Genomic DNA, 14,484 nt, shown 5'->3' with positions numbered 1-14,484 from the left:
CGACTCACAAAGTGCTTTGCTCACCTTCTACGGCAGCCGAGTGCCAAGGTGTGTTTATTACTTCGGGGGGGGGGGGGGGAGAGAAACTCTGCACACCCTACCTAAATGCGGTACAATTCTGCCGTACCTGTGGCACCGTGGGACACCGCACCGACGTATGTCCACAGCCCGACGTACAGGTGTGCCGTTCGTGCGGGGTGCGGGAGCCTGCCGATGGACACACGTGCACCCCCAAATGCGCCATTTGTGGGAGTGATCATCCAACGGGTGACCGCAGATGTCCCAAAAGACTAAAGCCAGTCAGGCAGATATCAAGACCACGGCCAAAGAAACCAACGAAGACCCAGCTACTGTGGTTCGCCACCGAAGACGAGGACTCCGAGCTGGAGTTCCTTCCGGCGATGGATCGTCGCAGCCGCTCCAGAACCCACTCGCCGTCGCGGAGCCGATCTTGTTCTGGGCAGCCGGGCCAGAGAAGACGGTCGGCTTTCCGACCCAAGGTGCCTCAGTAGCAACCATCAGACAAAAAAGAAGGAGGCCCCAAGAAGCAAGTCACCAGGGATCCTATTGGCATGCAGCATCCGTCAAAATAATCAGGTAAGCTGGGCGCAAGTCGCATCTCCCACTGCCAATGCTAAGAATACACCTACACCAGTCACACGAAACCCTGAGTACAAGAAAATAGTAGAAGAAAACAAAATACTTCAAAACAATTTAGCCGAGCTACGAGCCCAGCTTGAAGCTTTTAAGCCCATGGTAAACAGCACATCACAGCAACCCATACAAATTCCGGACAACACTTCCAAATCACCACCACAGACATCACTGCAACAGAGTACCGCCTCCAGCGCTCAATCGGTAACGCTGGGACAGTTAGCACAAAACACGCAACTAATGTTCGCAGAGCTACACAAACTCAAGCGAATGGTAGAGGATGTGCAAATAAAAGCCGCAGCCGTCCCCCTAAAGAGGGTCAGTGAAACTCCTGGTACTCCTACCAGGACACCGAAAGCTATAGAACACACTGATAGTGACAGTAATATCCATGGATAATATGGCAAACAACACAAAGACCGGACACATTGAAATCTGGCAATGGAATTGCTGCACGCTACGCACTAAATTGGTTAATTTCACGCACTATATAGAATAGGCGCCAATCCCTCCCGACGTTATCTGTATTCAGGAACTAGGGAAACAAAATCAAAAACTCAAAGGGTACGAGCTTTATGCTCACCCAGATTAGCCTCAGGTAGCAGCCTTTGCCAAGAAGGGTGTCACGATTGGCGTAAATTATTCTTGGGGGGAACCTATTCAGCACCAGATAATCACGATTTGGCCGCAGAAAAGGGGCAAACCTAAAACAATTATTGTCAACGTTTATAGTTCTCCCAGAGAAAAACAGGCGGATTTCGAAAACGTGGTGGCTACCGCGGTGCGACTCGCTTAAGGTAGGGACAAATTAATATTGTTAGGCGACTTTAACGCACAACACTCAAACTGGGGCTACACTGGAGACAATCCCAAGGGCACCTTATTAGCAGACATTGTAGAGCGCTACGGACTTTTCCGGCTAACTCAACCGGATCTCCCAGTGCGAATCGGGAACAGCGTGTCCAAGGACACTTCCGCCGACGTCATGTTCACCAACAACGAAAGTGAGGCGCGATGGACGAACCTAGGTGAAAACCTAAGAAGCGATCACTATATCTTAAGCATATCGGTTAATGCAGCAGGATTCGAAGAGCTATTGGCAATGCAAGGCTATCCGACTGGACCAAATTTCGTGAAAAACAGAAAACAATCGGCAGCATAACAGACGTAGGAGAATGGGCCGAGCGGATCAGAGTTATTCACTCTGGAGTCACATAAACAATTGAAATGACAACGGAGGCTCCAGCCGTGGATCGTAACCTCTTGCATCTCTGGGAACCCCGGAGAGGCCTCACAAAACGATGTAAAAGGCAGAAGCTTAATCGCAAACTCAGCATACGGATACCTCAGCTAGCGCAAGCAGCTAACGAATACGCACAAAAGTTAAGCGACGCCAATTGGCGTCAGTTCAGCGACTCGCTTTGGAGCCCGTCGACTACAAAGCAAACATGGCGCATTCTTCGAAGTATGATTGACCCGGGAGGAACAAAAACAGTCGCGAATCGCACACTCAAGCTACTTGAAAACATGTTTGAAGGTCGGGAAGCTGACATGATAGACAAAATTAAACAGATATACGTAGGAACTATTCCGACCGGCCAATCCACCAAACCTGTTTACGAAGGTCAGGACCAACCAGAACTGGATGCCCCCATAACCTTTGAAGAGGTTACGCAGCGGCACACTCCTTCAGGAAAAACATGACCCCAGGGGTAGATCAGGTCACGAACGCAATGATTCGCAATCTAAGTGACGACACGCTAAAGAGCTTGACCAAATTCTTTAACGACACGGTCTCGACAGAGGACTGCGTCCTTCCAAAAGAATGGAAGAAAGCAAAAATTATCTCATTCCTAAACCAGGTAAGCCTCGTAACATGAACAACCTTCGACCCATCTCCCTAACATCGTGCGCGGGGAAACTCTTTGAAAAGGTTGTGCAGGTCCGGCTCTCGAACCACATAGAGCTAAACATCATGTTCCCCTCCAAGATGTTCGATTTCCCACCCCACGTGTCGGCGCAGGACGTTTTTCTACTACTAAAGCACGAGGTCCTGCACCCCAACAGATGGTCGGACGATAAATTTGTACTGGCATTGGACATCAAGCAGGCCTTCGACAGCATCTACCGCAACACTATTCTGGAGGGACTGGAAGCGGTGAACTGCGAAACGCGAATTTATAACTACGTGCGCTCGTTCCTCAGTGACCGCACGGCCGCAATCGGATTAGGCTCCACGAGGTCCGACACCTTCAACTGTCCCGACAGAAGTACCCCCCAGGAAGCTATACTGTCTCCACTGCTATTTAATGCAGGGATGAGAAAGCTAGCCCTGGAGCTAGATAAACACCCGTATCTCAGCTGTGCGATATATGCCTATGACATCACGTTCTGGGCTCACCAGGGGTCTTACGTGGACAAGCAAGAAACTCTTCAAAAGGCCATAGAGGCAGTCGTGCAATACGCGAGTGCGGCGGACATGGCATGCGCACCCGAAAAATCGGAATTCATTCGGGTGCGTGCGAAATACGCAAGAAAGAAGGACTGGGTGTCACTCACTCTGACTCTCGACAGGGCGCCAATTCGCAAAGTGGAGACACTCAGAATATTGGGGATGTGGATACAACAGAACGCTGGAACATCCCACACCCTTCAAAAACTAAAGGCGGTCACAGGAAACGTGGCCAGAATAATACGGAGAGTGGCAAGAAGCAGAGACGGCCTAACTGAGGGAGAGACCATCAGCCTGGTTCACGCATTCGTAATTATCCGAATCACATACGCCCTTCCGTATCAGGCCTTGACAGACCAAGAGATTATAGAGCCAAACACAATAATAAGAAAAGCATTCAAAGCCGCCCTTGGTGTTCCCGAATGCGCTAGCACAGAGATATTTGAGGTACTGGGCCTGCACAATACTTTTGACGAGTACGCAGTCGCGACGTTATATGCTCAGAAAGAACGACTTTGTTCTTCAACTCAGGGCAGGGAAGTATTGGCGAGGTTAGGCTTTCCCCTGAGACCCCAGTATTGCGCAGAGGAAACGGCACAGATAGACCGCAACGTTCGATCGCACATCGCGGTGGCCCCAATTCCCAAAAAACATGCACCCCAAGTACCATCCCGGACGACGCAGAGCAACGGTAAAGACTCTTCACAACCGTTTTGGCATGGGACCGGGAGTGTATTATACGGATGCCAGTCGAGCCAGCTCAGACACTTTCACCATAGCCTCTACATGCAACAACAACAACATAACAACGGGATCTTTCAAAACCGCCTCAGAATGCGTGGCAGAGGCTCCAGCCATCGGCTTGGCCATTCAGGACGCCGAGCGCCAAACAAATTCGGCTGCCATTTTATCCGACTCACAAGCGGCTTGCCGCCTGTTTCTACATGGACGGGCACCCAAATCAATGATCAAAACTTTAGGCACTCAACTAGAGGGGCACCACACTATCGTATGGTGTCCGGCACACGAGCGACTGGCAGGAAACGCGAGAGCAGACCATATTGCTCGAGGATTGAGCGTCCGAGCAACGGCATGGCCTAGCGACGACCTTCCACCGAATTCTCGTGACATCCTCCTACAGCAAAGGCAGGAGCGGAGACGTTTTGGACATCCTCACTCCGATTTAAACAGCGAACAGGAGAGGGACTGGCGTCGTATTCAGACGAATACATACCCCAACCTGCACCACCTACACAGTATACATTCCACGATGTTCACTGACGAGTGCCCGCGGGGTGCAGAGACACACCCACACTGAAACACATCACGTGGGAGTGACCCAGGAGGCCTCCGCACATAGGCAGTCCCATATTACACCAACATCCACTAATGAGGAATAGGCAGTGGGAGGCATGGCTTGCGGACGAAGGTCAGCTGGAGACCCAGTTGGCTCTTCTGGACCAAGCCCAGCGAACCGCTCGTGCCAGTGGGGCCCTAGAATAGGGGCTCCAACCATCGTGCCTTACTTTATTTATATTCAATAAAGTTTTTAATCTCTCTCACTCCTCAGCGCTTTCTAAACTTACTAAAAGAGGGTTCACAAATGTTTGTTTGACTCCAGCTCCTTTAAGGCCTTGTCCACACAAAGTGCAACTTAGCTTCAACTTGTAAGTGCAGAGGCTTTCGGAAGCAGCATTTCTCGTGGGTATTATTAACGATTAACTACGTTCACAATGGAATACAAAGCTACAAGAAAACAGCTGTGTGAAATGACCAGCGAGAGTGTCACTGTTGTTCGGTATGCTCATAAAAGGTTCCACACTTTAATTAGGCTGTGCAGAAGGCAGGTGGGAGTATTCTGCTTAGTGCATCCCAATGAATTATTTCAGCTTTGCAGGAAGGTCAACCAACGAAGAAAAAGAACAAAACCCAGGCCAGAAGCGCGCCCATCCCAACATGGCGTATGCCAAGGAAAGTGTTTGCACAATTTCTTGATCATGTGGTCACTGCCATAGGCCACACGGGCTGCTGCGTTAGTGGTTGATAACAGGAACATGCAAACACGCTAAAGGTTGTAGCCTGGCCATGAGCGCTCGTGTAAACGCTTTCTAGACTTCAGCAGATGCACCACCCTTTTTATAAGGTATCGGAGACAAATAACGCACGAGATTTTTGAAGCACTTCCAGTCCACAAGTATGGTGATACCTGCGCCAGTCAGTTATCGCATCTTTGCCGAGGAAAGTGTGGTGATATCTTGTGTGTGGTTTGAATTACAAACGCGTCATGCTCTCGCGCACTTGGTTATGACCATAAATAAGTAGCCTCTCACTGTAAAAAGTACACATTGTTGTTACTATAACCAGCGTCTGTCGTCTCCTCTTGTCCCGTTTAAAAAGCTCCGTTTCATCGCATAAATGAAAATTGATGTTATTCTGAAACTAACTTTCTTCAAAGATTTCTCGAGTTGGGTGTTGCCCAGCTTTGACGTTTTGCATTGTTTCCATGGTTTAGTGTGCCATGTCAACTCGCCCACCGCATCTGAAAGTTCGAGGGTAGCAATGTGCAGTGCATTGCATGCAACGAAGATTGCGTTGCGGACGTTGCAAATGAGGGATAGTTCTCGAAAAAACAGCAGTTATGAGTTTCTGCTCTTGTCGCAGTAAATGAGTTCATGGCTGGAAAATATCGCTGCAGTTCACTCATTTTACATTCTCACCACGAGCGCATCTGGACGATTCGATAACGGATATGTAAGGACCTGCGAGACGCAGTGGTCCGCTCGAAGACTCCGGACAGCGCTTGCTGCTATGGCCTCCGCGATGTGTGTCACAATTTAAAAGCTCGCGTGATAAACTTTGCACCAGAGTCCTACCTGCTTGCCTGTCTGCGCACCATCGCATCCACATCATTGACATACAAAAACAAGTAAACCTCATTTCAGAACACATTTATTGGCGCATTTCTGCTCTAAATTATTCAAAATTTTTAGTTATGCGCGAATACTTGAAACATTTGAATACCGTATCGAATACTGTCGTATTCAATTCGGCCCTCGAGTCTAATGGCCACTATCGCAAATCTGCATACTTTACGAACAGTTTTCGAATACTTCACCTCGTTGACTATGATCTATAAATATGAAATTAAAGCGATACTGTGATAACTTTCATCCCATCCGCGGTAAACATAACGTACTAGAACATGCTCCGTCACTCAGACAGTCAGTGTTTTCCGGATGAGCACGGCCACGCGCAATACAATGTTGTTCAGACACGACATTCTGGTATAAGTATTCTCTGGTACTATGCATTGATGAAACCCCTTTATCCTCTCACACGTTTCATTGCAAAGTACTTGCTGCAACAGCGGTATTATCGCCTGGCAACTAGCTGGAGCAAAGACGGTCTTCTTTTCTCTTATTTATTTATTTATTTGTGATACCCTCAAGGTACATAATTGTACATTGCAGAGGGGAGGGGCGAGAATACATTCCAATAGTAAAAAATACAGGATTAGTTCAAGGAATTTCCAAGGAACGAAAGCAATATGAAAAAAAAACTAATAATTCATTCATAACAAATAAAACAGAGACTGACATAATATGAATATACAGAAAGTGTACACTATAGCAAGCAGACAATGTTCACGAATAAGTACCTAATTATGCCATTTGCCACCATACATTATTTTATGTTGATTAGGGCATTCTTAAAACGAGTGGGGTCACTGATGCTTAATAATGATGTAGGTAGGTTATTCCAGTCGACTGAAGTCCTAGGAAGGAATGATTGTGAGCACGCAACGGTGTTATGACGGGATACGTTAACTTTATGTACGTGGTCACGACGAGCCGAATAATAAGGCGCAGGTTGGATCCAAAGAGCGCGAAGAGATGCGATGTGGTAGCAGATTTTATGAACAAGATAAATGCACAATTCTTTTCTGCGAATAGATAATAATGGGACTTGAAGGGTACTCTTCATTATTGTAACACTAGCTGTGTGATGGTAGTTAGCTAAGATGAAACGAATAGAGCGATTTTCCACTGATTCAGTTTCATAAATAAATGTGATCTGATGAGGATCCCAAACGGATGAGGCATATTCTAATTGGGGGCCGACGTATGTCGTGTACAACAGCCATTTTAATAAAACTGGCGCAAGCGAAACATTTCTCTTTAAATATCCTAAGGAGCGGTTAGCTTTAGATATTATATATTGTACATTCTGCTTACTAGAAAGATCGCTAGTTATATGAATGACAAGATAACGGTAGCATGTAACGGATTGAAGGGGGCAGTCATTAAGGGCGTAGGTAGGGCAAGTTGCGTTAGAACGAGAAATCGGCATAGATTCGCATTTATTAATGTTCAGTTCCATGCACCAAGTGAGGCACCAATTAGATATGATATTTAAATCAGATTGAAGGGTAGCTATATCAGATGCATTACTTATTTTTCTATATATAAAACAGTCGTCAGTGAATAAACAAATTTGTGAGGAAATGTTATCAGGTAAATCGTTAATATATATTAAAAATAAAAGAGGACAAGGACCAGACCCTTGTGGAACACCGGATTCAACTGGAGCCGCGTTAGATGTGGAGTCATTAGTTACAACAAATTGGGAACGAGACGAAAGGAACGATTGGATCCAGCTGAGTACTCCCGGGTCAATGTTGAGTGCGCTTAGTTTGTGTAGTAGCAGTACATGTTTGACCTTATTAAAAGCTTTAGAAAAATCCAAAAATATGCAATCAGTAAAAAAACCGCTATCAAGATATACATGTAAGTCATTAGTGAAAGTTACCAGCCGAGTCTCACAAGAAAATAATTTGCGACAGCAATGTTGACTGTTAGAGAAAAAATTATTTTGTTCAAGAATGTTGACAAGGTTAGAAAATATGATGTGCTCCATAATTTTGCACGGTACTGAGGTAATCGATATGGGCCTGTAAATTAAAAGTATCTTGAGTTTCGCCAGATTTGTGATTAGGAATAATCTTTGCTGTTTTCCAGTCATGAGGCAAGGATGAAGACAGGCACGATTGTGAAAAAATGGTCTCTAAGATGATAGAGAAACACCGACTAGTATGCTTTAGAAATTTCGTCATGATTTCGTCTATTCCGCAAGAAGACGTAAGTTTAAGAGCGTCTATTATTTTTTTACGCTGGTAGAGTCAAAAATCACGGGGTCCGTGAGAAAAAAATTGCAGCATGATAGTCTTAGAAGGTCGTTATCGTGTGCTAAAGGAGTGAAAGCTTTTACAAACAGATTATTTAAAATCGTAGCGCAGTGCTGCCGAGGTATAGGCTCGCCTGAAGACGTGCTAAGTGATATGATTTTCGATGCACTAGGCCTTACTACATTCCAGAAGCTTCTTAGGTTATTCATGAGCATGTTCGGAAGGATATTCTTGAAAAAAGTAATTTTTGTATTCTTCATTGCAGATGAGTAGGCCGAGGCAGCTTCGTTGTAAGCAGACCATTTAGCCTGGCTTTGCATCCGCTTAGCTGTGCGAAAAAGACGTTTTTTTCTGTTAGATAGGCGTTTCAAAGATTTAGTATACCATGAAGCATTGTTATTCGAAAAAACGCACCTCTTCGAAATAAACTTGTTAACCAGATCGTGGATTTTTTCTTTGAATATATTCCAGCTAGTATCCGAATACCTGCAGCTCTCGATCGTTCGCACTGGAAGACAAACCGTCCCTGTCGAATAACGTTTCTTCTTTTTTTCTTTTTTTTGTGTGTTTAAGATATGAATCAATAAAGAAGATAAAAATATTACATCGTGCTTATTCACTTAAGTGGCACTACTAAACAGTGTCGTTATTCAGAGAACGGTAAGGTTCAAGGACGAATTTGTAAACGATCGACGTGTTCGCACTTCTCTCTTGGCTCATGATGTGGTTTAGGCTTTCAATACTCAATAAAAAATAATTAACTAAGCACAGCTTTGTCTCACGGCGCCTTCGGCAAGTGACGAACGAAGGCTGTATGCTGAAGGCCCTCTGCTCAGAGACAAGTTAATACATTACCGCTAGGCGGTGAATATGCGCCAACAACACTTCTTCCCGAGCGCTCTGAACAATATGTCCTCTTTCTCTTGGTCCTGACTGCGCTGCAATGCATTCATGAAATGTTAACCAACTCGCCCGAGAACTAGTTATGCTGAAACAATCTTGCATTTATTCTCATGCTGTTACTCTCTGCAGAACGCTCATTCCGTACAGAGCTCCCATACTGTGGTATGTCAGCAAATGTTCTTACGCTGACTATTCAAAATCTCTCTGTAGAAAGTACATTTAATTTGTGCTATCAGAGCTGGTGACACTATGAAAATATAGCTTTCAATATGTTTCGGGCGTGTGGTTGACTCCGATGATAGAAGCGATTGCGTGCCTTCTCAGTGAGCGTTTGCGGTCGCGCTTGGTCTACAGACCAAGCGCGACCAACTCGGCTGTCGTTCCTCCTCCATCGTCAGCAGATTTCTTGGTCCCAGCCGCGTTGACCAAGTGGCTAGAAATCCACCGCTCTGCCTTTTTCTTTTCCTAGTTTATGCGTCAGAACTGCGTAGCACCACGCCCTGTGATCGTTGCCAGGAGCCTCACAGCGTGAGTTCAGACAGTTCCTTTCTTCGCATTTTTATTTCCTCTATCCTCCCCTGTTAGTTCCTTTCCCGTTCTCACATTGCAGGGCTCTGGTTTATGCCTCGTTGGCTTTGCTCTCCTATTCTCCTCTCTCCCTCTTTAATCAGTTTCTATCGGGACATGTAGCTGTATGCGGACGATAACGTTATCGAAAAATTTTCTTGTGCGCTTTCCCCTTACGTCAATCTTGTCCCCGTGCCAGTCAACATTAATATTTTCCAATAAAGTAGTTCATTTATTCGTTTCCAAGGCATATTGTGTTTTGTATCACAAGCTGCGTCAAATTATCACGCTTTTTATTGTAACTTTCTAATTCGGGCGGCATTTACTACCATCTATATCATTTATCACAAGTAATGCCTTCTCCGTTGCAATTATGCTAAGTTCACTTGCGTACATTGTTTGGCTATTTATTTATTGTTACGCATGTGACAAAGCATGCGCATTTAACATTCGACTTTGCACAGCCTTCTCTTGAAGTGGTGGTGCACTTCTTTCTCCTGGATCGCCTGGAGCCAAGGTCTTCCGCTATGTCAATGTCATGCGCAGATGACAATGGTTGCCCAGACAGTGTGCAGACGAGGAAAAGAAGCCAGGTGGTTCGAACAAAGCGTTGTGTTGTCTGCTTCCTTTCTTCAATCACACGCTGTCTGCGTTGTGTACAAAATGAAAAAGAAATCTCCAGCAAGTTCTGTTAATTGTATTAATACCAGAGTCCTTCGCTCAAAGGGTTCTCCTGATTATTTATAGTGATATGCACCATGTTCATGCGGTGCGCCAAACGGAGAGCTTGTGTGACATCGTACCATCGAAAATACGGCGCGGTACTTTGAGAGAAGACCGAAACCGAGAAGAGAGTGTGCAGTGGCTAGGGAACGCCGGCTGGGGATATCCCTAGGGATTTTTCGCCTCCCACATGGGGACAAATAGCGCGGGCTGGCAAGCAGTACCTGGTTGCGCGCATCTTGCGCTCGATAACGTTGGTTCAGTCAGCGCGGAGCGTGCGCGTGGAGCGCATTGGGTGGCCTGGAGCTCGCGGACTGTGCGAGTGTTCCTTTGCCGATGAAGCTGCTGCTTGTTTTCCTTTAACATAGCGGTTGCTCTACGTGTGGAGCTTCGTCCTCTGAATATTGGGCTGTCTGTCGCCGATGAGCTACATTGGAATTACCGCCCCCGGCTTCTTCATTCGTCGCTCGCTTCGATTTCAGCGGCCCTCAACAGGCGTACGACCCTTCTGTGAGTGAGTTGGACAACGTCCGCTGTTTGAAAAGTCGCTTTCGTCTCGGTCCAGGTGGAGCAGTGTTTTTAATCTTATTGGTTGTAATAATTCGCGCCGCTTAGCCAGTGAAGAGAGAACGTGAGGCAGCGAACGGAATAGTAATACTATATGCGCGCAGGATATTTGGGTGAGAGTGAGTGAGTGAGCGAGTGTAACTTTTTTATTTTGCTAGTTTATTTTGTTTTGTTTATTCATGACCGCTTAAGACATGAAATGGCATACCTATGCGGTTATGTCGATCGTGCAACCCACTGACTAACGTAAAATTCACTTTTGCTATTTCAGGCGGCCGGCAGGAACAACCTGCTGCCTTCGCGGTTAATTCACCTTCTCGAATGGCGCCTCTCGAGACATCGGCACCTCTCGGAAAACGAAGAAGCAACTCGCACGTGAGCAGCGTTTACGTGATTCTTTCGCATTGCTTCTTGTTGCTTCATGTGAACGGAATTGATAATTACGCTACCGCTCTTTTTCTCTGCACGCGAACCGTCAAGGTAGCTCAGAGGCTATGGCGCTGACTACGTCGTTGCAGGTTCGATTCCCAGCCATGGTGGCCGCATTTTTATGCGGTAACAATGTGCAAGAACGCAGGTTCACTTAAATTTAGGCGCATGTTAAAGGAACCCAAGGCGGTTGCAGTGCGCGAGGAGCCCTCCACAACGGCGTATCGCATGGCCGCACAGTTGACTGTTGGAAAGTAAACCCATTGACTCAACGAATCCATGCAGTGACTTCTGTCGTCTTGCCGAACATCTCGCACTTGATGGCATCGGCCCACGGTTTGGTGTTCGTGTCAGGCCCTCCTGCGGGGACGTCTGAAACGAGCTGCTCAGGTTGCCGGTCAATCTTTACGAGAGCCGCTATAACGGTGGCAAGGACCTCTCGCCAATATAGAATACCAGTCTGGGCACAGGTATCCTTGCGCCGTGCCGACGCCAGCCGTAGCTTTGTGTCACACTGCGTATCATGGGCGGTGCGCGAAAGCGCGTGCACCCGAGCAGATGCGAAGTGCGCTGCGCGCGGACAGCGCTTGTGACGTGGATGATGTGGCTTGGGCCTCCGGTATGACCTTGCACTGACACTGCAATGGCACAGAAATTATCGCACAAGTTTCAACACTCTTCATGCATTTAAACAAAGCTTCGCAGTATGGAGATTCAAACAAGGGGGGGTTGAATCTGTCGCATGTCTTTGTATCCTTTCAGTGACCAACAATACTTCATTTGTTATCATCATCATCAGCCCGGTTACGCCCACTGCAGGGCAAAGGCCTCTACCATACTTCTCCAACTACCCCGGTCATGTAATAATTGTGGCCTTGTCGTCCCTGCAAACTTCTTAATCTCATCCGCCCACCTAGCCTGCTGCCGCCCCCTGTTACGCTTCCCGTCCCTTGGAATCCAGTCCGTAACCCTTAATGACCATCGGTTATCTTCCCTCCTCATTACATGTCCTGCCCATGCCCATTTCTTTTTTCTTGATTTCGACTAAGATGTCATTAACTCGCGTTTGTTCCCTCACCCAATCTTCTCATTTGTTATTCCTTAACGTTGCACCAATCATTCTTCTTTTCATTCCTTTTTTCCATTTTTTTTTGTTTTAGCTAAATGTCATGCGTGCTTCATATCTTTCCTGGACGAGAAAAAAATGGGTTAACCGAGGGACCCGATTTTTATTAATCATGTCATGAGAAGCCAACAAACAAGGACACCAAGAAAAATATAGGTGAAATAACATGTACGTACTAATTTAATTAAACAAATGATAAATTAATGGCAGTGAAAGTGGAATAAAAAACAATTTGCCGCTGGTGGGGATGATCTAACGTCTTCGCATTACGCGTGCGATCTTTGCTGAAGTTATTCTTCTGCCTATTCATTTCATGTATGAACCACGTGAATCGCTATTCTCGGACTTTTTAGAAAATATTTGGGGACATAGCAAGGATCATACTGTAGAAAGTTAGCAATGTTGATATTCAAGTCAGACATGACAAAGAGCGAAACAATCTTCTCACTGCTTTTTTGGAGGTTCCCATTTGAACTTGAGAACGCGAACAGCGGCTGAGCATCGGTCGGTAAGCGCTACAGTAACATCATTTTATATAACTCAGATCTTACATTTTAAACATCCTAGTTGAGTGCATACTTGAAAAGGGCATTCGTATGCCACTGCTAGAACAGTTTTCTGACTTAGGATGTATGAACGTACACTAATTAAAGTGCATTAATTTATGACAATAATAATCAGTTAACTTCATTAAACAGTACTCGTCTTGGCTCTATGTCACGCAATGGAAAATTCTAGGTGGATTCGACACTGGGTTAACTGCATCAGGATTATCGAGAGGATGTCTGGATGGATGTTATGAGCGTCCCATTTGGAACGGGGTGGTGGGTTGCGCCACCAAACTCTTGCTATTATACTGCCTAATGCCCTAACCAGGTTAAAAAAACAATAAGCACGATGAACTCCCAAAACCAAATTTTCTGACCCCCTATGGTGAATTTAGCTTTTGTATGTCTCCGTTTTTTGTCGTTTCCCTACTTTTCTTCCACCAATCTTCCAATCGCCTCTTACTAATCTGTATTGCGGACTTGTTTACTTTCTCCCTGCTCTCGCCGAACGCAAGCGTTTCAAGGAGGCCAGTGGTGCTAAAATCGACCGCTGGACAGATGCCTTCACATTCTAATAAAACATGTTCCATCGTTTCCCTAGCTTTACCGTTGCAAGCACATGCTTCTTCTGCCTTCTTACATATCGCTTTATAGGTGCGTGTTCTAGAGAGTGCGGTATGCCATCGCCACCTGTCGGGAGGGAGAGAAAGCACGCCGCATTGTTTCCTCGCGACTGGAGCCATTTGTTTCACGTCCGTATCCGTTTATTTTCAGCTTAAAAGCAAGGAAAGCCAAGACATATTCCGAATGCTTTAGCATTGGCTTCAGAGCATTTAAGGCGCCCAACTTATACCGTTGGATCTGCCACCATACCGCCTATTTTTGTAACGGATATGTCTCAGATTATTAAAAGTAGACGACTTAGACAAAAATGTAATTTTTACTGACCACCCCTCTAAGTAGTGGCGGACATCAGAACGTACGTTATAATCGCCAATAGAATTGGGAATGAGCGATGTCCTGCACAAAATACAAGAAGAACGGCAGAAAGAGCTATCGGACAGGAATCTAAGGCCGCAATCTTTTACAGCAAAGACAGGCGTCTGCACCTCGTGTTGCAGTACAGTAGCCGGATATTCTTTTTTTTGCGCGTCAAGGTGGCGCACGTGAAAGTAGTATGCCTTTGTATTAATGCTCTGCGGCGGTCCTTGCAACAAACACTGGCACTCTGCGCCCTGTCCTACGTTTCTTCCCGCCCCTGTATTTTGTGCAGTACATGATTCATGATTATATTGCGTTTAATGTTACACTGACGCTTTTTTAAGTGAAG

At 46.0% G+C, this 14,484-nt stretch overlaps 2 protein-coding genes across 8 annotated transcripts in view; one reads left to right on the top strand and one right to left on the bottom strand.

Annotated features, from left to right (window-relative positions):
• The window catches only part of LOC135913476 (chaoptin-like), a 372,394-nt gene that overhangs the window by 236,736 nt on the left and 121,174 nt on the right, over positions 1–14,484 (top strand). For 2 of the 3 annotated variants that reach the window (XM_070524538.1, XM_065446030.2), the window contains one exon: positions 11,323–11,426. In XM_070524538.1, the coding sequence (XP_070380639.1) occupies positions 11,323–11,426 (104 nt within the window). Of the gene's footprint in view, positions 1–10,552; positions 10,995–11,322; positions 11,427–14,484 lie in introns of those variants that run through there. The other variant, XM_065446031.2, reaches the window with a different exon arrangement.
• LOC139049188 (uncharacterized) overlaps positions 1–14,484 on the bottom strand; it is a 451,752-nt gene that overhangs the window by 361,243 nt on the left and 76,025 nt on the right. The window lies entirely within an intron of this gene.

The sequence above is a fragment of the Dermacentor albipictus genome, chromosome 8 (assembly GCF_038994185.2).
Source record: "Dermacentor albipictus isolate Rhodes 1998 colony chromosome 8, USDA_Dalb.pri_finalv2, whole genome shotgun sequence".
Taxonomy (NCBI): Eukaryota; Metazoa; Arthropoda; class Arachnida; order Ixodida; family Ixodidae; genus Dermacentor; species Dermacentor albipictus.
This window is presented reverse-complemented; position numbering and strand designations above follow the sequence as displayed.